Source organism: Antennarius striatus, chromosome 13, assembly GCF_040054535.1.
Source record: "Antennarius striatus isolate MH-2024 chromosome 13, ASM4005453v1, whole genome shotgun sequence".
NCBI classification, from domain to species: domain Eukaryota; kingdom Metazoa; phylum Chordata; class Actinopteri; order Lophiiformes; family Antennariidae; genus Antennarius; species Antennarius striatus.
In genome coordinates, this window is record NC_090788.1 from 5,191,284 (window position 1) to 5,219,086 (window position 27,803).

At 43.5% G+C, this 27,803-nt stretch overlaps 2 protein-coding genes and 1 non-coding gene across 3 annotated transcripts; 1 reads left to right on the forward strand and 2 right to left on the reverse strand.

Annotated features, from left to right (window-relative positions):
• The first annotated feature begins 1,510 nt into the window (after positions 1-1,510).
• ckma (creatine kinase, muscle a) lies at positions 1,511-5,581 on the forward strand. The gene is made up of 8 exons (XM_068330693.1): positions 1,511-1,662; positions 3,314-3,521; positions 3,623-3,777; positions 3,938-4,070; positions 4,180-4,351; positions 4,463-4,586; positions 4,814-5,003; positions 5,092-5,581. The coding sequence occupies exons 2-8, from the start codon at positions 3,329-3,331 to the stop codon at positions 5,268-5,270; spliced, it is 1,146 nt and encodes a 381-aa protein (XP_068186794.1). The 5' UTR covers positions 1,511-1,662; positions 3,314-3,328; the 3' UTR covers positions 5,271-5,581.
• A 4,481-nt stretch (positions 5,582-10,062) lies between these two features.
• mark4a (MAP/microtubule affinity-regulating kinase 4a) lies at positions 10,063-25,154 on the reverse strand. The gene is made up of 17 exons (XM_068330694.1): positions 24,291-25,154; positions 22,185-22,382; positions 21,882-21,935; positions 18,813-18,861; positions 18,391-18,456; positions 17,574-17,644; positions 17,425-17,481; positions 16,748-16,984; positions 15,642-15,761; positions 15,450-15,549; positions 15,237-15,346; positions 14,668-14,854; positions 14,287-14,498; positions 13,752-13,855; positions 13,283-13,567; positions 10,555-10,599; positions 10,063-10,458 (listed from the first exon to the last, which is right to left on the reverse strand). The coding sequence occupies exons 1-17, from the start codon at positions 24,342-24,344 to the stop codon at positions 10,122-10,124; spliced, it is 2,286 nt and encodes a 761-aa protein (XP_068186795.1). The 5' UTR covers positions 24,345-25,154; the 3' UTR covers positions 10,063-10,121.
• A 1,427-nt stretch (positions 25,155-26,581) lies between these two features.
• Positions 26,582-26,653, reverse strand: trnaa-cgc (transfer RNA alanine (anticodon CGC)). The gene has a single exon. It is a non-coding gene; the product is annotated as a tRNA-Ala (tRNA).
• Between the last annotated feature and the right edge of the window lie 1,150 nt (positions 26,654-27,803).

A 27,803-nucleotide genomic window follows, 5' to 3' on the forward strand; every position in this document is an offset into this window, starting at 1 on the left:
GCACAAGGGCACGGTGACCAACCAACACTCAGCTCTCCTCTATCTCTGGACAGAGCCAAAAGCAGAAGACGTGGAGTGACAACATTCAACAGGAGAAATGTTGGAGAACGTAAAAGCGTAGGCGGCAGAGGTCTGATGCGAGTTTGGCAGGGGTGGCAGGAAATTTAGGACAGACGGGGGCGTGTTCTACATGTTGGTTGTTTAGACAGGATCGGTAAGGACATGTGGGACTGGAAGAAGCAGGTGTGAACTGGGCAGCTGCCAGTCAAGGACAGCTGATTGGTAGCCGTCACCCCCCCCCCCACATATCTTGGACCAATGTCTCTGATTGCTCTTATTGGTCCTCATTGGAATTATCGCTTTACCTTCCACTTATCAGAATCTGTAACTGCTATTCTTTATCAACCATCATTACTAAACTTTTCAAGTAAGGATGGGACAACTGTCTTTCAAATCTTTTATTGTTCAGTGTTGTTGGGTGAGAGAGCCCATGCCCACTTAGAGCTTATAGTCCCCTGGTGGTCAGAATGGTTGGAGTCCACCTGTAGCCAATAGAATGTCTTCTTCCCACTCACCCTCCTGCATTTTCTGTCAACTTCTGAGCTGTTTTCGAACAAAAATAACTTTAAAAAACTAATGAATCATTCAGGTCTGAATGTTAAATGTCTTGTCTTTGTATTGCATTCAGTTACACTTATTTACATAGGGGCCTGGATTTATCTGGGATTATGGTTATAAAAAGCTTTAGAGGAAGTCATCAACCAGGCCGTAAACACAAGCGTTGGCAATACCCTTAGTTTTATAAGGGGAAAAAAATTCTCTCAATTCTTCAGGGCAAAACTTTTGAAGGAATGAATGAATGAACTGTGGAGCCTAAGCATTGCTCAAATAGTGTGAAACAGTTGACAGAATATAGCATCAAAGGGTGAGCTAATTAAGTTAATGTCAAAGATGGCCTCGCCTTTCATCCTCAACATTCTGCCCAACTGTCAGTATTCCCATTGACGATTCAACGTACGATAATCAGCACATCAAGTAGAGGTCGGTCAGTGAACGGTAGTCGCAAAAGAGTCCGAAAAGAACAGTCGTCGCTCATTATCGCAATCATGATTTTGAGTATCGGAGAAAAAAACGACTTCCAACTGATGGATAGAATGAGTCTTCAGAGAGCATTAATTCAAAACCACTTTTGATTAAGTGATGAGAATCACAGGACCGCCCCAATCACCATGAGACTCACGACAAAGTTAAGCTCATTTTATTGCTGCTGCTTCAAATATCACCCCTTACCCACCCTGTGACCCTCCTCCTCCCCATAGGTCCATAGATACTCCCACCGTTCAAACTGGTGCTATGTATGGGCCAAGGGTGGGTGAGGGGTGCCGAGAAGGGTAAGGGTAGTGGGGGGGTTGCAGCTGAAGTACCCATCTTGGATGACTGAGATGTAAATGTGTTCCTTTCGTAAACTGTTTGGAGTATCAGTACAGAGGACTGGCCAATGAGGGCGCAGCAGGCACTAAAATGGCCCGGCCAATGGCTGGGTGTTTGCCTGGTATATAAACGGGGGGCAAAGACCGGTATAGTCGGGTGACCCCTATTTTGGCTGTGGTGAACAGGATCTGATCCAAAGGACTGTTACCTCTGTTCTTGTCTGGTGTGCAGGTAAAGAAATATCAAAGATTGTTTTAAGGAGGAGCGGGAATTTGGACACAATCGGAGTTGAACATAAGGACTGTCAAAGTTATGCTTCTTTTCTGGAATGAAGGATTTTGGACTCCATGTCCATAAAAAAACAACAAAACAATGAATGTATAATTATTTCTTGTTAAAATCCATCCAGAGTATGCTGAAAAAATAAGTTTAATTTATATCAGAGAGCACAGATGTTTCTCAGATTAATGAATCATGGAGGAAAACTCTTTCCTTATGTTGCTTCGTGATGTTAATTTTTATCTCTCTATCGCTATTCTTTCTGCAAAGGACACACGTCTCACAGTCTAGATAGATAGATATACTTTGTTTATCCCAAACTAGGAAATTTAAAACACGAGTACGAATTGGCCTGAAACCTCTGGATCTCAAATTTGATCCATTTATGAGTCCCACCTCTAAAATGCTCTTTTTTGGCTTTTATACCAAAGAGACGATTGTACAAACTGATAACTGCATCAAAGAAGTTTTATTTTACAAATCCCCTTGAACGGATACCAAACTGCGACAGTGCAGTTGGCCGGGGATCACATTTCCTGTGATGTCACGTATGTGTGTCATTGAATGTAATTCACATTTATGTGAAGTCAGGATGAAGCAAGGTAGAGGTGGTAGAAGTATTTCTTTTAATCAAGTAAAAGTAGACACAGTGGAGTATGCGTTAGGATTAAAAAATAATGGGAATATCAAAAGTAGAATAATGTATGCTATATAATTGCATTGAAATAGTAATAGTTGATGCAATATTGCTTGTAAAATCTTATTAAAACTGGTAAAGGTGAGGTTAATTTTAATTGCTTTACATATTGTTGTGTAGCTTAATCTTTATCAACAATATCTGAAAATTATTAATCGGTATTTTGAGTTGTAACTCTGCTTTATCAAGTAAATTAAATGAATTAAAACTGGAGTATTTCCCAAAAAGTAGTCTCTGTGATACTAAATGGAATCATTCAAACGGTGTAGAATATAAAACTAGATTAAGAGTACTCCAGCAAAAATACCTCCTAACTTTGCGCCATCTCTACGTGGTAACATGTACATGGCATGTACTAACTGACATTATTAGATCTTGTTGGAGCCTGGTGGAGCAACAGCATGTCGAACGTCTGTCAGGAGTCCAGCATAGCGACAACTTTAAGTGATTTGAACCAGTAGAATGAAATACAAGTGTCATAAAAAGAAGGAGCAGAGAGAAACATGTGTAAAACAAAACCAGCAAAGACCTGTTTCATGTGTAAACATGTCAATTGGAGTTAATGTATGAGCCAAAAGAAATTAAATGCTGCGTGCATATGTTGAGGACATTTTACAAAGATATATGCTCAGATGCGTTGATGCTAAAAATAGTCAACGGACACGCAGTTCTCCCCCTGCTCCATTTCAACCGGACATTTGAGCTGTCAAAAGTTCAGTGTCATTTGTAACCAGGATTCCTTTTGCGGACGCCATTTAAACTGTGCAGCTGTCATGCAGAATATCCCATGTCTCCACATGTAAAAGATGCGTTTTTGAAGATCACCTTCACAGTCAGTCTGATTAGGATAAACTGGACTACGACTGCTCCCAAGATTGCTCATCCTGTATGTTCCTCTCTTTGCAGTGTTAGAAAGCAATCATGCCTTTCGGAAACACCCACAACAACTTCAAACTCAACTACAAAGTTGAGGAGGAGTACCCTGACTTGTCCAAGCACAACAACCACATGGCTAAGGTGCTGACCAAGGAAATTTACGGCAAGTTGAGGGACAAGCAGACACCCAGTGGCTACACCTTGGATGATGTCATCCAGACTGGTGTTGACAACCCCGGTAAGATCGGAGACACTTATATTCATACAAAGATATAGCCATCATAAAATCATTGCGACTCATAGCTCATCATGTGTTGTATAACTAACTCCTGCCTTCAGGTCACCCCTTCATCATGACTGTTGGCTGCGTCGCTGGTGATGAGGAGTCCTACGAGGTCTTCAAGGACCTGCTTGACCCCATCATCTCCGATCGTCATGGTGGATACAAGCCCACTGACAAGCACAAGACCGACCTGAACTTCGAGAACCTGAAGGTGCAGTACCCCAGAACACTTCAATTATGCAGCACACGCACACATAAGCAGTCATGACCAGAGAAAAGACTTACAAGTCTAAGATGTTCAACCAAACAGTCAAAACATGACACTCTGTGTGATATATTTGTAGTCTCTGTAACCTGACGTTTGTCATTAGGGTGGTGATGACCTGGACCCCAACTACGTCCTCTCCAGCCGTGTCCGTACCGGCCGCAGCATCAAGGGATACACCCTGCCCCCCCACAACAGCCGTGGCGAGCGCAGAGCCGTTGAGAAGCTTTCCGTTGAGGGTGGGCCTTTCCTTAACAATTAGTTTCATACTTTAAGGCATGACCTACGGTGGCAACCCCAGCAAGAAAACTTACTATGTGCTTATGAATTTAACGTCTGTCCCTCCAGCTCTGACCAGCCTGGATGGTGAGTTCAAGGGAAAGTACTACCCCCTGAAGTCCATGACTGACGCCGAGCAGGAGCAGCTGATTAATGATCACTTCCTGTTTGACAAGCCCGTCTCTCCCCTGCTGACCTGCGCTGGTATGGCCCGCGACTGGCCCGACGCCAGAGGCATCTGGTGGGTATAATCAATAGCTGTCTGCAGGCTAGCTGAGGAAATGTTTTTTAATACTCTGTGTGAATGCTTGCACTTTGACGTGATGTATTGATCCATTGCATCTCCATCCAGGCACAATGACAACAAGACCTTCCTGGTCTGGGTGAACGAGGAGGATCACCTGCGTGTCATCTCCATGCAGCTGGGCGGCAACATGAGGGAGGTCTTCAGGCGTTTCTGCGTTGGCCTGCAGAAGGTAGGCCAATGTATGATAGTTCACGATTGACCCCCACCCAATTGACAACGGGAAAAACATTTCTGGATCCACCCTGAACTATGTCCCATCAAGTTTGATACTAATCCCTCCAGTAGATTACCCTGATAACCAATCAAATGTCACACAGAAAAACATCTTCCTTGATGGAGGTAACATGTCATGATTGGTGCTAGAAGTTCCCCTGACTCTCCTGTCTTTTCTGCCAGATTGAGGAGATCTTCAAGAAGCACAACCACGGCTTCATGTGGAACGAGCATCTTGGCTACGTCCTGACTTGCCCCTCCAACCTGGGTACTGGCCTGCGTGGCGGCGTCCACGTCAAGCTGCCCAAGCTGAGCACACACCCCAAGTTTGAGGAAATCCTCACCAGGCTGCGTCTGCAGAAGCGTGGCACAGGTACAAATAGATGCGTGCTTTTGAACGCACATATAGATCAATGTGATCGATCATTTCTAACCCATCCCATTCTTTTGGTCTTCTTCAGGTGGTGTGGACACTGCCTCCGTTGGTGGCGTTTTCGACATCTCCAACGCTGACCGTCTGGGTTCCTCCGAGGTGGCCCAAGTCCAGCTGGTGGTTGATGGTGTCAAGCTGATGGTGGAGATGGAGAAGAAGCTGGAGAAGGGAGAGGCCATTGATGGCATGATCCCTGCCCAGAAGTAAAGAGGGACAATCTTATCTTTTTTCTAGTGACCATTCATGTGCAATGGAGCCAGCTGTTGGGTGTGCAGAGCAAATCGCTCCCTGAGAGACTCTTGACTCTGCTCACCTTTGTTCCTTCCAGGTTTTTTTTTTTCTTGTCTCGACCCTTTTTTCATGTTCTCCAGTGTCGGTTAGTAACACCCTGGGATCAGCCTCCACTGAGCCGGGTTCGCCTGGCAGACGTGGCATCACCTACTTTTTTGTTCTAAAAAGTACGGATAATTAAAGCTGTTCATACTTCTCAATAAAAAGTGCCCCATGAAACAACAAAATGAACAGATTTTGGGTCTTCTGTGTTGCATGACATGACGTAAGGATATCCAAATATTCAGATGGCAGATTGTGAACAGTTACCATGAAAACAAGACAAATAAAGGGGGGAAAAATGCCAACATCAGTGAACTTTATTAATCTTCAACTCCATGTTCTCCTTATATACCACTCAATCTCAGTTTACAGTTTGTTTTCGAGGGGGAGAAATTAAACAGTGAAGCAGTGTAAAATTACTCATACTGGTCAAACCGCGTGTTCTCTGGTCTCTTTTGCATATCAACTGTTTCCAGATCGGTTTTGAAATAACAGTGCATGTTAAATACTGTGCCCCATGGGGTCATAATACTGCGCTTATAACCATCAGTCTAATCCAGATCAGACTTTTAAGGAGATATTAATGCATTTCATCAACAATCAAGTCGATAATCGATTCCACTGTAAGACAATCCTCATTGATTTGATATTTAACAATGACTTGTTTTACACTAAAGGAGCAGTCGACAAAAAAATAATTCATCATCTACTCAACACCATGTCGATGCAAATACAAGTGAAATTTCTTTGTCCACAAAAACATTTCTGGAGCTTCAAAACTGCTAAAACCCTTTGAAGAAACTAAAGATGGGGATGTTTTAAATAATTTTAAAGCGAAGATTTAATGACTCCATAATACTCGCACATTACGATCAATGTCCACAGATGCCTTGGAATTGCAGCTGCGACTTCAGCAGTGCTCTCTCTCAATTACGTGTGACACCCAGATTGCAAGCGTGATGTACTTATATGAGCTAGAGCACTTTTTTTTTTAGGGATACCATGGATTCTGGAGACATGGAGCTGCATTAATGTAATTTTATATTGTTTTGCAGCAAAAAAGACATATTTTGTAGACTAAAAATTAAACCTGAATGTGTTGCTGATGACTAAATTTTAATTTTTAATGTGAACTGCTCTTTTAAGTTGTTAGTCTTTAAGCACTTTTCATTTTTTGTAATCAAGAGACAGTGACAGAATGTTTCTATGGCTTGGATGCAACCCAAGGTTTTCAACTTGCCAGGGGTGAACTAGGATCAATGTAAATTCAAGTTAAAGTAGAACCACGCCGCGCTATTTATTCTCAGAGTTGAACATCTCTCGAACACACTGTGGTCCATTTGACAGCGTACCTACATACCAAGAAAAGCCCAGAATCACTCTTCAGCATACTGAAGCAAGAAAAGTGAAGTTATTGTGTTACACTCAAACCTTCTTATTTGTGTTTGTGTAAGGGGGGGGGGGCAAGCCTGGTGCTAAAGATAAGCACAATTTCTTTAAGTCAATTCATTTAAAAATAAAAATCATCTGCATTTCACAAAGCTTCCAATCCTAGGTGTGCATTATGATTCATTTCCCCCCTAACACCCAAACTCTGAAGTCATGCAGGATTGCAGGTTGGTTTTGTTCCTTGTTGTCACTGACAGAATCTGCTTTAAACTAGAATTTCTTCCCTTGCTCTAGCTATAAATAAACCTTGAGCTCTAAGATATATACTATATTCATATATTTTATATACAGCCATCAACTGACTGATATAAATCCAGTTTTTTTTAAATGATATTATTCTAAAAAATAAATAAAGTACCTGTGCAAATATCCACAAATCGAAGTGTTTCACATTTAAGACATTGGCGCCCTCCAGTGGCTAATTCTGCCTATACAGGTTACACTGGAAGGAGCTGATTCAAGTCAAAGCAAAGTGCATTGAGGTCTATATTACCTAATGCTAATATACACCACAATGAGAAACTCCCAGGGAGAGGAAGAGGACAAGACTCCCGGTGTCCATATTGGTGTCTGCTTCACAACACACACACACACACACACACACACACACACGAGTCTCCTGTTGGGCTCCATGAAACAGCACACACACACACACACACACACACACACATACACACACACACCAATCAGGGCACAGAAGATGTCATACATGGGTCTACGATGTGAGAGTGTGGATAATGGCTGAGTGCTTCCCTGTCAGAAAAACAAAGAAACAAAGGAGCAGAGGAAAATCGAACTCTCATTGTGATGACGGAAAAACAAAACGTCGGTGGTACATCCGGTGGTGGCGTCCCTGTTAAACGAAGGGAGTTCAAGGTGGGTGGGAGAGGAAATGGGGAAGGGAAGGAGGTGTTCTGGGTTACTATGAGCAAAGCCACAACTGAGAGATAGTATTAACAGTAAATCAGCAGCCGAACAACATGATCTCTGTAGCCTACGTAAATATCACAGTACATTATTCACTAAAAACAGGGAGGGAGAGTTTTCTGTCTCTCTTTTTTATACATTGAATATGTACTGCATGAAGGCGCTGGGGGTTGTTCACTTTAAAGGCAACTGGACTAACAGAGAGAAAACAGTGCACACTGCCTTCATCATGCCTTCCTAGATTCCCCCTGATCCCCACAGCCATCAGGTTAGAGACTGTACCACCAAAAGGAGGGAGTAGATATTTAGAGATGTTTTTTTTCCCCCCCAGTGTGTGTGTGTACCTGGGTCTGAAATCTGAGAGGTTTTTGCTGCTTGGCAGATCTGCTTTTGGTGTTTGTTTTTTTTCCCCATCAACACACTGAAATGATAGCTGAAGCGAAATCACATGGCACAGAACAGATCTAAAGAACTGCATTGCACTGAACATAAACTGGACATATACAGTATCTCAACCGAGGGCCGAAGGTTTTTGCGTGACAAACCACCTTCGTCGTCACACACTCAACAGTTGAAGGTTCTGAGATGTTCTCTGCTGTCGCGTCTCCAGTTACAATGCTACTGAAAGGTAAAGAGATGGAAAGGGGATGTGGACGGGGCGGGTGGGGTGGGGTGGGACATCGGAAATTCACAATGACCAGCAATGACAGACAATGAAAACAGCCAATCAGAGAGCAGCATGTGCTGGCTTTGCAGGCCAGCGTAGAGAATGCCAGTGCAGAACAAAATCGTTCAATGAAAACCAACGTGAAGTTAAATACCCTGTAGAACTTGTGAAAATTATCTCTGAAGCCAAGAGATTCTTGTTTCTTTTTGACACTAGATAAACTATTAGTGGATTTTAAAATAATTACCTGTCAAGATAGAATTTGTGCAAAGAAGGATTACATTTAGAGGCCAATATCATGAATAATAATTAGAATAATACAAAAAATAAGGTATGGACAACAAATAATAGTTAGGCACTACACACAATTGAATCCAGATCTGGATCATAGTGATGTGATTAAATCTGTATTTAGAGAAGATCAATATTTGGCAGAGATGTGTGCAAATTCATTTAAACTGATTTTGTGAACCCCCCCCCCTGCAAAAAAAAAAAATTATAAAAAATAACAAAGATCCAGATTTGCCATTGTAGAAAAGAAACTTATATGCAATATGATGACAAACACATGACGATGTAAATGATATTAGTAGATTTACAGGATCAAGGAATTAGGTGGTGTCACTTAACTTGGCATGAAGCAGATCCTAGTAAAGCTACGTCGTCATGGTGACATCACCACTTTGTGTGCTTCGCTCTGAGTGCAATAATACTCCTATGAAAGATCTGCTCACGGTTAAATGCTCAGATTGTAAAAAAAAAAAAAATTCATATAAATGCCAGTTGGAAACTATTTTGTGATTGTTCAGGCGTTAGAGACAGTGACCCTATGTGCTCTTTGAGATCTACTTTTATTTTCGCACTGGACTAGACGGTGCACTGCTGTTGTCTTCTACGTTTATTGATAAGGATTTTGCTCACCTAGAAGTTTAATTTTTTTTTTTTTAATGTCTTCTAGACCCACACAAACATCCTGGTTGAGAGAAAACTTTTTTCAAGCTACTGGAAGTGGAAGATGCCACCAGCCGACCTCTGATTGGCTGCTTCATTGGGCTGTCAAGATTACTCCCACTGATTTTAATCCAGCGCAGTCATCATCACTGCAATGTGCATGAAACAAAACAACGCACGCCTCCTCCACGGCTGCTCATGTGATCGCTGAGCCCGGCCCACATTTGTGCATGTGATTGTCCCCAGTTGATAAAAAGTCAGCAGGTAATCACATTATTGGTAATTCGTGGTGTGCATTAAGGTGACATAAAAAAGAACAATTTTTTAAAAAAACGTCTAGATGGTCAATGATGCCCGATACTGCAGTGGGGAAGTAAAACAATGATTAGAGCAATAAATAAAGAGTCAGTATGGCTAGAGTAGCATTAAAAAATATTCAGTAGGTTCCATCTGATCCAGGTCCAGTGGGTGCAGTCGCTCAGGGAGAAGTTGGAGGTGGAGGGGGTGTTTCAGTCTGTGACTCTACGGGTCAGGTGTGTGTGTCTGCGTGTGTGTGTGTGTGCAGGGGGGTAGCCGCGCAAGAGACAGAAGTCTTTTCTCTTGGGTCCAGCCCCTTCTCAGCTATTTTTCCCCATTTATCACCCCCCCCCCCATCCCTCAACTGCGCACGCACACCAACACTCACTCACGCAAAAACACACCCTCACACGCAAAAAAACCGCACCCTTCCTTCAAAGTTCAAGGTCCTTCGAGATTTGGGTGGCAATGTTCCGAAAAGCAAGCGGCGCCCCCCAGAGTCGCGTGTAGCGCACCCCATTAGAAGTCTCGGAGGTGCCCGCAGAAAGGTGGCAAACCTCGGCCTCGAAAGCCACACGGCCCCCAGCCCCGCTGTGGGTGCAGGAGAGCAGAAAGGGGCCGGCGTGCTGGACCTGGCAGCCACTTCCGAGCGCCGCCTCCCGCAGAGCCAGAACCACCTCCGCAGGGTCCCGCCGCACGCCGCCTCTCAGATCCCAGCCACGTCCGACGGCCCGGGGCTCGGACGCTTTTTGATACCCAGGTAAATGGCAACTAAAAGGAAGTCAAAGACATGCTCAGGCGGCTAATATAACCAGCGTCACCATCAGTTCTCTAAACGCTCTCTGCAGTTGGAACTCCTGAACTGACCTTGTGACCGCAAATCTCCTGATTCCCTCAGATTCATTTGTGACCCTGTAAGAGAATAACAGGCATGAAGTGGTAATCTCCCAGAATGCTACAGGCCTAGTTAGCAACTCACAAATCTAGGATGGTATGCATTCAGCAATCAGTACTGTACGGTCAGAATGGGCAAGCATCAACAACAAGCATGTGGCGAGCAGGATGGCGAGTCCTCACCTGGCAAGAAGGTAATTTCCAATTTCTTAGCTGTTCTATTTTAAGCATGCATATACACATGTTATATACAAGCAAACTTTGGTTTTTTCGAAAGCTTTAGACATCGAACAAATCGGAATTCGACCAAAAAATTCTGAATTTTTTTGTCTTAGAAGTCGAAAAACATTTGGAAGTCGAACGCGAAACAAACGCCTTTTTCTCGCCGCCAAGCGTGATAAAGGCGAGAAAAGTCGAGAGGAAACGTGACGGTAATGTGCTTTTCATTTTAGTTCACTGTATTCAATAATTTTTCACTTAATTTGCATTCCATTACCTATAGTACGAGCTACAGTACCGTAAACTTCTGTCCAAAAGACAACGGTACCTTCTTACGTGGATGGGTTTTTTTTTTCTTTCTTTCTCGTGTTTGCTTCTGTCTTTTAAATTTCTTTGATATGTTTCATTACTATACAATTTGATATATAAATAACATTTTGAAACAACATTATGTTGAAAAAAGGTAGTTTTCTAGCGTCTTGGAACGGATTAAGACCATTTACATTATTTGTAATGGGAAAAATGTATTTGGAATTCGAACAAATCGGTATTCGAACAACCTTCCGGAACTGATTGTGGCCGGAAACCGAGGTTTGCCTATATATATTATATATAAATATTATATATCTACATATTTTATATACACATATATACACACACACATTTATATGTTTAGATGTATGTATACATTATACTGACAAAAAGTACTCTCTCACCTGCATTGACTCGCATATGAACGTAAGTGACATCCCATTCCTAATCTATAGGGTTTGATATGATGTTGGTTTTTCCCAATAACACATGGAGTAAATGTTGAATGAATTTCAAATCCATAAAGTATAAATAGAATATTAAAAAAATGAAGCACCGTTACTAAGGGTAGGTTTACACACAAGGTCACAAAAGACTGATCTCCACTGGCAATGACCGAAACAAAAAACAAAAAAATCTCGAATCAAAATGACTCCTCCTTGACTGCAACCATGCTTGAAATAAAATGTGTTGGCCTTAAAGGATATATTAATGAAGAAGGCATGCAAACATGCATTAATTCATAGATAGATGTATGACAAAGTCAGGCAGGCGTTCACAGACTGGAGCGATTCCCATGTGACCAACAGACAGCTGGGGCGGCACAGGCAGACAAGAAAGAAGCGAGAGACATGGGAACTTACTAACTGTTTTTGATCCTTGTGGAAGAGTACAACCCGAAACTGATTTGTTTGAGCCCTGGCGCTTGGATGAGTCAAGGTTGACCCTGATGCCATGACAGGGGTAAGCACAACAAGATAAAGATGGAGAGAAAGAGGGAACAATGGGGGTAAGAGTAAAGGGGGCGGGGGAATAAGAGAAAATATAATTGAATCACAGGAGAGCAAGTAGAGAAAGAGTGCAGCGCGGGAACTGATTGGTAAAGGATAAAGCTGAGGTTTGATAAGATTAGACACGTGTGATTATGATGACTGGGAGGGACAGGGGAGCACAGGATAATCCAGGGCTGCAGAAAGGCTCGCCAAAAAAAAGCCAGAGTGAATCAAATGTTCTAGTAAGCATGGATTCATATCCCGAGATCAAAGGAACACTACGTGAGGTCAGGTCATATATTAGATTTTGTCCGATTAAATGTGAATCCTGTTGTCGGAAAATTCTGAACATTTTTTTTTTTCTTTTCAATTGATGCACTTCAGCAACTTACAGTAAAAATATTAGAACAAGCCTCAAATCAGAAACAAAAAGCATTCCTTGCTATTTCCCCTAGTCTTTTGCTAACCCTCTCCCCCATTCTTTAGATTACGTGTCAAACTCAAGGCCCGGGGGCCAAATGTGGCCTGCCACATCATTTTATGTGGCCCGCAAGAGCATAAAAGGTCAGAATGTCTCAAAATAAATTGGTCAAAAGTGTGCTTTAACCAAAAACTACATTTCCCACAATGCAGTAATCAAGCCCATTTTAACACTGACAGAACTGTTTTGAACAAAGTTAATGTCCTAACTTGTGTTTGATGTTATTTTTCTTTATTCTCTTGGATAGTTTGATCCTTGATTGATGGAGTTCTGTGGGTTATATAACCTGACAAATTAAAAGGATTTATGTTATAACAGAGAAACAAGCAAATATATTTTTTCTGTGCAACTGTAACGTTGGTAACTTGAACAAGTAATAAATTCAGTTATTTAACATTAAGGAGTAGTTATGTTTATTTTACATTACATTGAGTTACATTTAGTTACATTTTTTAGTAACATCTGGCCCTTTGAGGTCAGCCATTATGCTGATGTGGCCCTCTGGTCGCAGCCTTTAGCTGGCTGTTTCCATAATCTTTATACTACACTACGTAATACAACAAATTTGAAAACATTTCAAATCAAGCTATGATGTTATTTTCTAAATTACTTTTTGTTTTATCAATTTGTGATGTATTGCATTTCAAATATGTATTGCACCCTCTCCTAACGTTACCTGTGACGTGCACGCACGTACCTGCGAGTGAGTTTCGAGGTCAGCTTGGTGAAGAGGTTGGAGGTCGCCCTGGTCCGAGCGTGTGGCAGAGGACTGGCGTCGTGGTGGGACAAGGTGGGTGAAGTCGGCGGGGCCGAGTACACTGGGGGACCGCGGTCCCTCAGTTGGCCCCCATGAAAGGTGCTGCGGATCGTGGAGCCGCGGGTCAGGCGGCATCGGTCCGAAGCAGAAGAGGATGAGGCCGCTCCGGCCCCGGAGATGCTGAGCGTGGAGGGAGATGCTGCAGTCATGCGGTGGCCCAGGGAGCTGCAAAGAAGAAGCCGAGTTAATTAAACCATCAAATATATCACTAAAATGTAAAAACTCGTTCCTCTTCATTTAAATATGATGGTTTTTAAAGCAGAATCATGGGATAGTTGCTGGTTTAACTTCCATTTAAAGGTCAGTATTGATGAGTTTGAACGTTACAGCCTCCAACTTGCGGTGATACCTGTTGTCTTTGCCGTTCTGCAGAAGAGAATGTCTGTCGGCGCCAGAGCGGTCCGTGCACACGTACGTGTTGCGGCGTGTCATGGCGCTTCCGGGGATGTTATTCTATGGATAGGAATAAAAAAATCAAAGTCAGTGTCACCTAATCCGCTCTACTTTGTTAGCATGTCTTATTGCATAAACACAATAAATAATATATATTTTTGCTGCTACTGTGGGAACCACGTTTTACCTTGAAATTGCAAAATAAGGCGTCTTCCAACAGTTTTAATTCACTAAAAACACACTTCTATATAAGCATTTGTTTTAACATTTACAAATCTCTGCACACAGTCATGTGTTGACTTTGTGAAGCTGAATACGCAATGATAGACTGCGATAGGATCAGAACAAGTGTAGTTCATCAGTATATTTTTATTTTTAGTTATAATAAAATATAACTAAAATGCCTATTATATTTAAAAGTCTATTAAATATCCTACTATATAATTAAAAAACTGTATAATTTAAAGAAGGAGGCTTCCTCCCTCACTTACCGTGGTGGCAGTCATATCTTTGCGGCGGTCCGGTATCTCAGACTTGTTTGGGTTGTTGGCGCTGCTGACCATAGGGCTGGATGGGGGGAGGCTGTGGCTCCCCATCACGCTACAGCTGGCCTTACGTGAGGGCATCCGTCCCTCCCGCAGCTCCCGGTCACCTGTGCTGGTCGGGCTCCGTTTGGGGTGCATGACGGGCATGGATGGCCCGCCTTTGTTGTGGAGGACAGCAGAACGCACAAACACAGAGACTCACATAAGGCATATTCTGAATTTACTGCAGGGGCCCGTGGTGTAAAACCCATCTATACAGCCGTGTGGAAATTTTTTTTTTCGATTTTGGCTCCAAGAGATGATTGAGAAGTCGGAAAAGACACTCACAGAAGTCGCTGTGTCGCCGCTGCCTGTGGTAGGTGGAGGCGCTGCGCTGGGTCTTGCTATGTGAGGAGGAGGTGGAGGAGGATGAGGAGCCAGTGGCTGAAGAGTGCTTGTTGGTCCCGTTGGTGATGGGGCTGGGTCGGACCCTCGCTAGCGACAGGCTACTAGCTGTGCGAGCCTCACTGCCCTCCTGTGGCAACCCAGTGATGTGGGGGGGGGGGGAAGTTGAGTCCAGGAATTTATTCAAAGAATTGAGACACATAGGAGGAAGGAAACCAATAAACCCCAATGCTTCTGGGAGTATTTTAGTTCAAAAGTTTATAAAATGCCTATAAATATGCGTGGGGGATGGGGAGAGATGTGGGAGTTTTATTCATCTAGATTTTGCAGCTTACAGAGGACCACTTAAAACGTTTTAAACGATGCACGGTTATAAATTAATGAAGATTTAAGACGTCAGTTTTGAGGAACTTTTGAGATCCTACTTCAAAACAGGGACTCCTAAGATAACCATCAGCATGCCATGAGAAGTATTATCCTTTATCATGTACACCCATAAATGTGTGACTTACGTCGCCTTTGCGGCCCAGCAGAAGGTAGGTGGCAGTGACCTCATTGTATTTCTGATTGAGCAGAGAGTCCTTGATTTCCTCCGGTGTGAAACCCATCCCGACCATTACCTCTGAGGAACGCAATCAACCAAAGAGCAAGGCAGTACACACATTTAGAACATCCAACAACATCCACCAGTGACGAGGTACAAGCTGCAGCTCCCGACGACTCACCGATGCGAGCCGGATCGCTGTAGTCCTCCACAGGTTCTATATGGGGCTTCAGATCATCCCCTTCATGCCCTGTATTTATCCACTTGTCCTTCATGACTTGCTGTAAAAAAAAAAACAGAAAAACACAGAAACGCTTCAGCTCCATCGGAATTTCTAGAGGTGGAGTCACGCAGTCGTCATCGTACTCCTCACCTCTAGGGTGCAGCGTTTGGCGGGGTTGAGCACCAGGAATCTGCGAAGGATTGCCTCGCAGTCTGTGGACATGTAGAAGGGAACACGGTACTTTCCCCGCAGCACACGCTCCCTCAGCTCCTGTGGGTCACATGTCAAGAAGCCCGACATAAACCAGGGCTTTGAGCAAAACCACATCAGAACTCTAACAAGAACTTCTGTGTTTTCTTTATTTTCTGTAAAGTGGGATTGAAAGAATATAACCACGAATATTACATTTGAATATACGTTATCCAAACCATGAGATTCCTCAATGTGCAATCAGAAGTCTAGATTATAATTTATCCCACCCGGATCTATTTTCTGCTTGGTGCCCATAATGAATAGCAAACCTCGTTCTGCCTGGGATGTTGCGTTACTTTGTAAAATCGATGGAACCCTGATTTCCTGCTTTTTTAGAAGGCCAAGCATCCATCCCTTATTCTCATGTTCTGTTTAGCAATGACAAAAAGTAGCTGAACATCTATTTACACCATAGATTTTAGACACTATATTTTAGTTTAAATTGGGCCCATAACCTTTATTTAATCATATCCAATGTGACACATTCTGTACTGAAGTTCTTGATAAAACCAGTCTGGTGTAATTCTGTCTGTTACATAAAGCGCTGTTACATACACTCGCTTTCTGCTCTTTTTGTAAAAACACAAACAAAACGTTTTTATTTCAGAGACGTTAATGTTGATATTTGCATTTGAATCCATGTTTTCATACTAAAACACAAACTTTATTTCCAAATTCAGTGGATGAAGTTACTTAGGATGGAACCTCCAGTGATTAAAGCACTCAATTTTACCAAACAATCCATACATAGGGAACAAATTTTGGTCATGGATTTATAAAACAACTAAAAAGGCACGGGGGGGGGGGGTCCGTGTTCTAATCTGTTGGGTTTAGGCAGCTGAAATCTGACTTAAAATCACATGTAACCTAATGATGTTGCTCCATTTAATTTATTAATACAGACAAACAAATGTAGAGTATCAGATCCTGATTAAAGATTAATGTTGCTCAGCATTGACTAAAGCAAAGACCGGTAAACGCGGACTCTCCGTTCATCCACTTGCCTTCAGGTTTTGCCCATCGAAGGGCAGCGAGCCGCTGACCAGCGTGTAGAGGATGACCCCCAGACTCCAGACGTCCACTTCGGGCCCGTCGTACTTCTTGCCCTGGAAAAGCTCGGGGGCGGCGTATGGCGGCGAGCCACAGAACGTGTCCAGCTTGTTGCCCAGCGTGAACTCGTTGCTGAAGCCGAAGTCGGCAATTTTGATGTTGGCGTCGGCGTCCAGCAGAAGGTTCTCCGCCTGAGTCATACGTGTGTGGGACGTGTGCGGAAAACACGTCGAGTGAAAAAAGAGGGGGGAGCAGTTACATAGAGGGGTGGGGGGGGGGGATAGGAAGTGGAAGATAGGAGGAAACAATTGTGATGGAGAGAGCAGAAAAAGAAGCGTGAATGACGGACAGATGGGAGGGGGGGGGGGGGTGCTGATTGCACGTCAGCTGACAACACGGTAACGGGACGTGACTCATCCTGTGTATGTCACTGTGTGTGTTCAGGAAGCGTGTTCTGAATGCCTCCCACCCATCATCTCCTTCACTCAACAGCGATTAAAGATCTTCAAGAGCTTTTTATACAAACGCAGATTAAGACCAGGCCCAGATTAGAACTTTCGCTTCAGTCCGATTCACAAGCATCCTGGTCTTGGCCTAGCCTTAATCTCGCCTTAATCCCAAAAACTCTCACCTTCAAATCCCTGTGGACTATGTTCTTCGTGTGGCAGTAGTGGACGGCGGAGACGATCTGCAAACAAAAAGACGGGAATAGATGAAGCCGTGGCAGGCGGGGGGGAATCGGCGGGAAAAAAAAAACACGCCGGCTGGATGTGTTTGTACCTGTCGAAATTTGGCTCTGGCTTCCACCTCCTTCATTCTCCCATGAGACACGAGGTAGTCGAACACTTCACCTGTCGGTGAGACGTTCTCAGTCAGGTCACAGAGACGGAACCATTCCAGACTTATTGTTATTTGATAAGAATCACGTATGCTTTCAGTTTCAATCGCGTCGATTAAATTGAGATTATTCATAAGGATGCTGACTCCATCTTCACGGTCGCCATAGAGGGGGAAGGCGACTGGAGAGTCAAGGGCTGATATGATAATCTAGATGTCATTATAATAACTATTCCAAAAACAAAACTTTTTTTCACTTTAATTTTTTCATGGATAAACCGCTGATTTGAGCAATAATGTCAAAATAATCTATTCCGGATCATCATGAGGAGGTCATTTGTTCAATAGCACCCAGAGCATAGATGGTGATGTCACCATGACGACGTCTCTTTACTGAGTTTATCAAGTGGTGTAATGCCATTTTATCCCCTTGAATCTGAAAACAAACTCCTTAACATTTGGAAATGTGTGTTTATCATCAGTGTATGTGTAGCAGAATTTTTTTGAATATAAAAAAAAAAGAGAAAAAAAAAAAGAAAGAAAGAATAATCCAGGATCTGCCTCAAATTTATTTCTGTGTTGCTCTTGTAAATACTTGACCACCCAAACCGAGGAACCAAAACTACAACCGATCCAAATGTTGATCTCACTCATGACAGGATCCTGTTGGACCTGACTTTAAAAGATGCGTTTCGAGCTAATTTGAAAGTCTTCCTCTCCGTTTGAAGCGTTTCCGGGACGTGACGACCGACGTACTCACCTCCACTGGCGTACTCCATGATTAGGTAAAGGGTCTTATCAGTCTCAATCACCTCGAACAGCTGCACTGTGGGCCAGAACAGAATCAGATTAACATCACGTATTATATAAAAAAAACAAAAAAACGCCCTGTGTGTGTATTATTGTGTGTTTGCGTTGTGAGGGGATGTGGGGGGGGGGGTGTTGATCCATATGGCATTCCAGCTTTAGTAAATCCAGCCCTGTGACCTCGATGCAAGGACTATGATGTCGCCTCCTACACTTCCATCAATGAACGCACTAAAGCTTATTTATGGCATCACATTAACGTCTGGTCTCACATGTGGAAGCAACACACACACACACACACACACACACACACACACACACACACACACAAACGCCAACACACAGACATAAAGCCCATTCAGATAAATGTCTTACCTATGTTAGGGTGATTTAAACCTTTCATTATTCGCACTTCCCGAAAGAGCTGCAAGGGGGGAAAAAAAAAAGAAGAGTATCAACGTCTTGATCACATGACATGTGAATAATTTTTGTGTTGCAGCCGCTGCCTTCAACAACCGTGTGCTTTTGAATTCTGAAAAAAATTTAAATATTGTACTGATGGCATAGCTTCGGAGGGGAAAGACAAATCCTAGTCATCGTAGAGACAAAACTGGACCCATAAAGTTGTCAGGTTTTATATCAACATCCTCAAAATGACAGGAAGGAGGATCTAGTTAATACAAAGAGAACAAGTCGGACTCATCAAGAGTCTAAATTTTACAAAAAAAGCAAGTCAACTTATAAAATGTCAAACTTCTTATTGTGAAATTGTGTTTAATATTGACTGATGAGTTGGTTAAAAACTTCCAAAGTTAGAAAGAAAAACCTGAAAGTTTGTAAGTCCAGTTCAATAATACTCAATTTTTATACTCAGAGTTTTTAGGGTTTTTTTTTTATTTTATTTAAAATGATTAAAAAATGTTCAGAAAGGATCAAAAACTTTACTAAAATATTAACAGCTAACTTTAATAATATAGAAAAATACAAAAAAAAAGAACAATATTAACATCAAGTGTGTTTTATTATCATTTGCATGTTAAAACAGGAATTTAAAATAATAAGTGAACCTTTTTTTTTTTCTTCTCAGTTTCCTTGACAGGAGCATTGAAAAAAGTCAAATGATTTTAAAAAAAATGGACAGACAGACACAAACAAACACACACACACACACACACACACACACACACACACTCACACACACAAATGTGATGAATCTGCAAAACCTGCCAAAAACGGACCAACTTCTTCTCTCTGTGACGCATCTGCTCTGAGGATATATTTGAACACTAAGTCAGAGCAGAGCCGAGGATTAAATGTGAGCCAGTTCCCCCGGTTTCATGTATATATAACGGTACACTTTTCCCAACAAAAGGGCTGAAAGCTGTTGCCATGGCAACCCAGCTATTAAGACTTAAGACCCTTTTTTTCCTCAGCTTCTCCAGCTGTGCTGGAAAAGGGGTTGGGGTGGGAGGGGAGAGGAATCTTGGGATACGTAGTGCTCAGGCTTTCCTCATCATCCGGGCGTCCCGTTAATTCCCTGCTCCTCAGCACGATTAAGGCTGAGCGGTCAGATCCGTCAAAACAATAAACAATCCCCGAGCAACATGTTCAGCCGCTCGCCGTTAATGACTGCAAATAAACAGCGCCGACAGGACGGACACACACACGCTCTGTGGCAACACAACCCCCTGGTTTTAATTATAGACGGAAACACATTTAATCATGTAAGTTTAGGTATTATTTACTCCCCCTCTCTCTATAACATATCTCTCTCTCCTCTCTACATACATTACCGAAGACGGAATATGAAAAAAATCTATGAAAGAAAGTACAGAAAATCTTTAATCACTATGTTCTGTAGTGCAAAGATGATTTTGTGGATCCAGAATATCAATATCCTCCTTTCTGGGGGACCAGAAATCCAACTACCCTCCTGCCACTTTGATTCTGTGGATACACGCTGGTCTTTATAACGTTTGTAACGAGACAGAGGAACGTCCTTCAGTTAAATTAAATCACACGGCGCACACATATACTTAAAGAACAATTATTTCATCCATGATTTGATCCTTCTGCTCTGTTCACTCCTTGCCCAGAGGCAGCGGAGCCGACGCAGGCCGAGGGAAGCCTGAGCGATCAGAGGGGAGGGGAGGATGACTGGGGGGAGAGGAAGACCACCTGAGACCTTGCTTCACTAACATCGATAAAAAAAATTATTTAAAAAAAAAAAACTCCACTCCGTGACTGCAGATAGACGACTTTAAGGTGCTATTTTTAATTTAAAAAAAAAAAAAAAGTTGCATTTTTCTGAATGCATAAAAAGGTAGGTTCTGCTTTACAGACACGGTTGGGTGATTTCTGATGGCAACAACTTTTGGCTTCGACATTGGGAAGTATTTCAAAATGCGTTTATTTCCTTTGGTTTTTGTTTCTTTTTTTTTTCTTTTGCGTCAAACTAAGCAGGCAAACTTTTTGAGATCTAACTCCTGTCTTAATCTCAAATCTTTGTTCCTTGACTGCAATTTGATGCTCAAATGTAAGATTTCCAGGACAAAGACAGAATTTGCTGACAGTTTGAATTCCAGTTTTGGTAAAACAAAACAAAACGATGCAATAAATCTTCAGTCCAATTCCAGGACATACTAGAATACTGGTTTTGTTGCACATGTTGCCAAATAATTAAGATTCATGTTCATTTGTCTGCAAAGAGGGAGAAGAAATAGACCTTTAGTCCGACTCACTGTACTTTATCTTACTGGATATTTGCATATTAGCATCATTATAATCCAATAAGAACCGACTGAAGGGTCGTCTCAGATTCCTCCTTTCCTGATGCTGTGATTCAGTTTTTTGTACACGAGTCTCACATGACAGGGTAGAAACCCTATCGATCGGAGCGGTTGAAAGGTAAGCTGGAGATATATGATCACACGATCAACATGATGATCGGTTCGGGCCTGCGTGTCAGCCATGTTGTGTCTTCTACCAGTCTGGGTATGCCTTTCCAGACATCCATCAGTCCAGCTCCGGACAGATCTGAGTCAGCCGCGGTGAGGTCGTCCCTGATTGGCCACTAAACCCACCGTCACTGACCGCAAAGCAGCTACAAAAGCCTCGCCGTTTTCCATAGAAACACAGAAAACAAACACAAAAAAATACGAGTTGGGTGGCCGTCGTTACTGAGTTGAGATGCTGAGATCACAGGTGCTCTCTTCCTATCAGCTGCTGTCTACTTCCTGCCCCCTCCCCCCATCTGAGCAGGAAACAGCTGAGGATCACCTGAACACCCCCCCCCCCTGCTAGTCCATAAAGGCCAGTCACTATTCCGTTGGATTACATCAGAGCGGCCGTTTCAGAAGCTTATCTGTGACATCCGTTTAATTCTTCTACCTGAGGTGCTCATAAAAAATGTCATCATCTCTGAGTACAAAAGTAGAAACTCACCTTTTGTAGGCTGGTTGGGTTCAACTGAGTTTTGTCAATGATTTTTATTGCAACCTGGAAGAGAAGTCAAGGACATTTTGGATGAGTAAAAATTAAATAATATCATCATTAAATCTGGATTTTGTGCCACACGCCAGTCAGAAGTCCCTCCTATCAACGCTAACTTGAGCAAAGAACAAATAAAACTCTTTTTTGCATTCCACGCAGAAAGAATCCATCATTTGTAAAGGTTTTAGAATTTTTTTTAAAATAATTTTTATTATACAAATGGTTGCAAAAGCCTCCCCCCCCCCGTCTTCTCACCTCCTTGCCCGTCAGGATGTGGCGGGCCAGCTTGACCTTGGCGAAGTTTCCCTTGCCGATGGTTTTGAGCAGACGGTAGTTGCCGATGTGCGGCTGCTCGTCGGAGCAAGAGGCGATGGAGTTCCTGCACCGGGCGCCCAGCGAGCGGCTGGACTGGCTGGTGGCCTTATCTGAGCGGCTGGCCCCCAGAGATACATGCTGGAAGAAAATGGCAGGGGGGGGGGGGGTTAAACTCACTGGAATGAAACCGGAGCAGATAGAGGCAACAGGTTGATGAACAGAAACACGCTTTAATTAAAGGGGTAGTGGATCTTCTTTGAGGACCTTCAGGATTGTCTGTGCCCACTGAGCCCTCCTGGGTGGGTGGGTGGGGGGGCTATAAACTCACACCGGTCCAGATAACTCCTGGACTACCTGCTGTAATAATAGAAGCCGCCGTGCATCCCACCACCGCTTTGGAGCATCGCTGCGACTCCGAGGCGAATCGTTTCCAACCAGGAAGCAGAAAAAGAAGAGAATCGGAGGACGGATGGATTACAAAATGAAGAATCTTGTTGTCGTGTGGCAGACTGAGCAAAGATACAGAAGAAGGAAGACAGACTGGACTCTTTGGAGGGTGGGGGGTGGGGTGGGGGTCAGGATATCTGATGGCACAGGAACAGGAAAGGAGGACACAACCGGAGAAAGGGAGGGGGACATAGCTGGAGAGATGAAAAACAGGGAGCAGATGCCGGCACAGTGGTCCCTGGCTGGTCCACGGCCCTGAGGCCTCACACACACACACACACACACACACACACACACACACACACACACACACACACACACACACACACACACACACACACACACACACACACACACATCCTCAAGCCCCACCTTCAGACACTCCCTTCCCTCCCATCATGCTTCCATTCCTGTTCTCACGCCCCACCTGACCAATCCGAACCCCCCCTCCTCCCTTGTCCCTAACATAAACACACGGTGTCCCCGAACCGACTCCGAGCCTCACCTGAACCGGCTCTTCATCAGTTCTAACGCAAGGAACGGATCTGCATCCGTGATCAATCACGCATCTTGTGAACTCTAACGCGTCCTTTTACGCACACACACACACACACACACACACACACACACACACACACACACACACACACACACACACACACACACACACGCACACATCCCCTGGCTTAACCATCCCTCTGTGCTGAAAGCTCTGCTAACAAACAGATGGAGGGGGGGGGGGTGGTGGTGATGATGATGATGATGATGGAGGGGGTGATGGGGGGGGGGGACACACAGAAACGACATAACGCCACATCAATCAGTCCTGTCACCATTTTGATGACGGACGGACGGACAGACGGACGGATCCTGTCTGTCTCTCATGAACAAACGTGTCCTCGCAGCAGCAGGCCTCTTCCTCCGTGGATGTATGGCGCGTCTGGGTATGGGGGGCGGCGGAGGAGGAGGAGGAGGAGGAGGAGGAGGAGGGGGGGGGGATGCTGCGCAGCGGCGGAGCGCACATCATTTTACGCAGTAATCCCCTTCGCTTCCAAACGGACGAGCCACATATTCTCTAGACGTTCATTTCGGCCTTGTGCTGCGCGCTCGTCCCACCCATTCCAATTTTTTTTTTCTTTTTCTGACCGCGCAACACACACACACACACACACACACACACACACACACACACGCACACGCACCCGCACAAACGCATCCCAGGCAGCAGCAGTAAGGAGTATAATGTGACATCACTGTCTCTCCTCAGCCTAATAATAAGAAGTGACGGCCGGGTTTAAGGCTCTCTGTGCGCAAACCGTATGGACTCATTCCATCAGCGCAGACACTCAAGGTTAGCCAATTTGGAGCGAGTCTGCCCTCATAAAAATATCATCCAGTCAGGGAAAAAATAAATTAAAAAAACCAGCCCATCTGTGCGCCCTGCTCCACTATGAACCCCCGTTTGAATGCCACATCTCTGAGGAGATCTCTTGTAAAAGATGCACGGTTTATCTTTCTCATGCACACACACAAAACACACACACACACACACAAACACACACACACACACACACACACTGAGGATGTAGATGCACTTACATGGTCTCCAGTACTCCTGTCGTTTCCAGACGGTAATGCAGATCGAGAAGACATGTTGTTTTCTTTTCTTTCTTTCTTTCTTTTTTCCTGCGTGTTTTTTTTTTCCCTGAGTAAGAAGAATCACGGTGCGTTGTTTTTTTGTTGTTGTTTTTTTTTTGTTCTATTTTTTTTTTTTTTTGCGCGGATGATATTTTACACGCTCCACAGACGGAAGAACATCCGCAGATGCAGACACCTCCGTCCCCGAATCAATCCGCCTCTTCTCCAACCGGCCGAGCCGCGGTCGAGAGGAGACCTCTGCCTATCATGGCAGCAATGGTTATCAGGAAAAGAGAGAGAGAGGGGGGGGGGGGTTTGTCCTCAAACAAAATGCATTTTTCCACCATGCACTTTGCAAGAAAAACGATGAACGATGCAGCAGATGCAATGCAAAATCCCCCACCACCACCACCACCACCACCACCCCCCCCCAGCAGCGAATAAGTGCTAAAATGCGGTGATGTTTGGCCGGAGCCCAGCGTCTCTTTGGCGTCTCTCCACCCCCTGCTTCATTTCTCCATACAAAACAAACGCGGCTCCTTCTGGATGGGTGTCATCTCCTCTCGTCATAATACTGACCGATCCAACCTTTTTTTTTTTTTTTTTTTTTTCTCCCCCCACGTCGAACCCACCACGCAGGGATGCGACCCACTCCCCTCTGCAGCCGCTCGCAGAAAAAACACCGCTTTCCCGTGCAGCGGGGGGGGGGGAAAGAAAGGCCGAAATGTGCAGAAGTCGGTATTCCCGGTCAGCGAGATGCGCACCGCCGTCAAGTAGAGAAGAATGTACCGAGAGAAGACTTCCGGTGGTGGCTGTCAAAGTAAAAGACGCTGTTGAAAAAATAAATAATCTGATTAACTCCAGGATAAACTGGAAGATTAAACAATGCAGTTTTTAAAAATAAAAAAATTAACAAATGAAGTGTTAATGTTCACATTTTGATCACTCATAAAATCAAATAAATGACTATATTTAATCACATGACTATAATGTCACTAAATTCCATTTTTGACTGAGCAGCTTTATAAAAAAGGGAAAAAAAGAAAGGAAATGCATTCTGTTGATTGTGAGAGAAATACTTTTAAAGCAATAATGTTTAATCAAAGATCCAAACAACCAAATAAAACTTTAATTAAACTTAAGCTCCTTATCGCTGCAGCCTTGATGGGATTACTGGATTTAGAACAGCCAGCCGTTTACATCAGATCCACCGACACCCCCCAGCCAGGCTTTTAGCACGCCCAACCCATACATAAAAGATAAACCTTCTCCTTTATCGAGACTTTACTGATCTTTAGCAGTCATACTAACATACTAACTGACTCAGGAACACAAATGAAAACACAACCCTTTAGTGAAGGAAATTATGTCAAAGTTAAAACTTTTTTAAAAATATTTTTATTTGATGTATTTTTATTTATTGTACCGATCGTATTTATTTATCTATTTAATATTCCTGTATGTATAAATATACCCAGACCTGGGGGGGGGTCTGAAATGTTTGTACTTTTATTTTGAAATTCTACCCTCTTCTTTTCCTGTCTTGTCCCTCCGGCCGTTCTGCTCTTGACGCAGCCGAGTTGCGCCACATCAGGGATGCTTCCAGGTCCACCTAGAACACAGATCTGATGCCGGCCTGTTGTATTTGTGCGTGAACGACCTGAAACACTCCACAGAGGCCCGAAGAGACTCTCCTTCAAACCTCGGACGCGTCTGACCGTTTTGAATGTGGTGTTGATGATGGTCAATGCTTATTTTACAAATTATTACATCATCAGATCAGAGTAAATATCCCTAACTGAGCGTCAAGCTTGTCAGATCGGCTTTCACACATCTGGTGAAGCTGGTGAGATGAACCCGGAGCGGCTCCTCAGGGGCCCTGACATCCTGGCCCCGCAGAGCATTTAGCCTTCACTCTGTCCATGACCAGTCCGTCATCCATCCATCCAAACTGACGGCCCTTATTGACCCCCAGGGGTCATCTCTGGGGAAGACAGGTGTTCACATCATCCGCTATGATGGAGGACTTGGTCCCTGTTGGTTCTGTGACGTCACCGTCTCACCACTGATGTCCATGTTTCTTCTTAATCAAGGCCACTGACTGAAATTTGTGCAGAGGCCCTGGAGGACACGTGCACTGGTGTCATGATTCCTGCTTACCTCAGCGTGTACCTGGAGGTCATCGCTGGGGTTGAACTGGTCCCAGTCCAAGACTTACTGGACTGAGGCGCTTCCGCTGTAAAAAAGGAACATGGAGATGCCGGGGATTGAACCCGGGGCCTCATACATGCGAAGCACGCGCTCTACCACTGAGCTACATCCCCTCTTGGAAAGAGCAGGTTTCTGTCGTGTGAACCTGTGATCATGTGATTGCTGTCGTAATGTATCGGGACAGAATTTTGAGCTTGTCTTTTTTTTTTTTTTTTTTTTTTAGTGCTCTTTGTGTTCCTCTTTGTTGAACTGAAGCTAAACTCTGGAATAAAATCCGTTTAATTCAAGCTTCTGTTGACGCCTGACATCAGCCTCACATTTTAACCACCGTCCTCTTTCTCTCAGAATGTGAGGGTCTTTGTGTCGAGTCTGAACAGAAGAAACGCTGCCTTTGTTTCCAACACAATCATGAATAAATCTACCATTGTCTTACTGTTAAATTTCATACATACTCAAAGTTGACATGATTTTTTTTTTGCATTGAACCAAGTACTTGAAAGACCAGATGCTTTCAGCATTGAATGGACGGACAGACGGATCTCAGCCACCTGAGCCAAACCAGACTGAAATGACCAGCCTGCAGGTGGATGTAAACAACATCTAGAGGTGACTAGTCATGACACCTGGAATAAATGATCATTCCCTCCATGCACATGTCAATCAAACATGACAGACTGCACACGAATGAGGAAGTCATCTGCATTCACATGTGATGCGTTGAAGTTCTGAGAGACGAACGAATCGGTGCTTGAACAACAAGCCTGATGCAGCTGGTGGGATTAAGAGAAATGAGCAGAGGAAGTCTCCCAATCTGTGATTCTGTTCAAATAGCTTCCACTGTAAATCTTTTCTGAGTCACTTTAACTTCAGGATCTTTAACCAGCATCTGATGCAAAGAACGAGAACAAACAAGGACAGGAAAGTAAATACAAACAAATGGAGATAGTTAGTTTTTTGACTTCAGTGCGTCTAACAGTTAACTTCTGGATTTATTTATTTATTTATTTATTATATTTTATTTATATCCTGTTTTGATTTATTTCTTGATCTTATTCCCTTGCCTTTTTAATTAAAAAGTGTTGGGGTCTCACCTCAGATTGACGCCGGTCCGAGGACTCTGGTCTTGTAATACTGCTTTATGACCACCAGAGAGCAGCAGCTGTTAATGCTCGTCTGAGTTTTTCTACCTGGAATGATTTGAAAGTTTGTCAAAGAGGTGCCACTCAAATGAAAACAAAACGGTCTTATTGATCATTTTTCTTG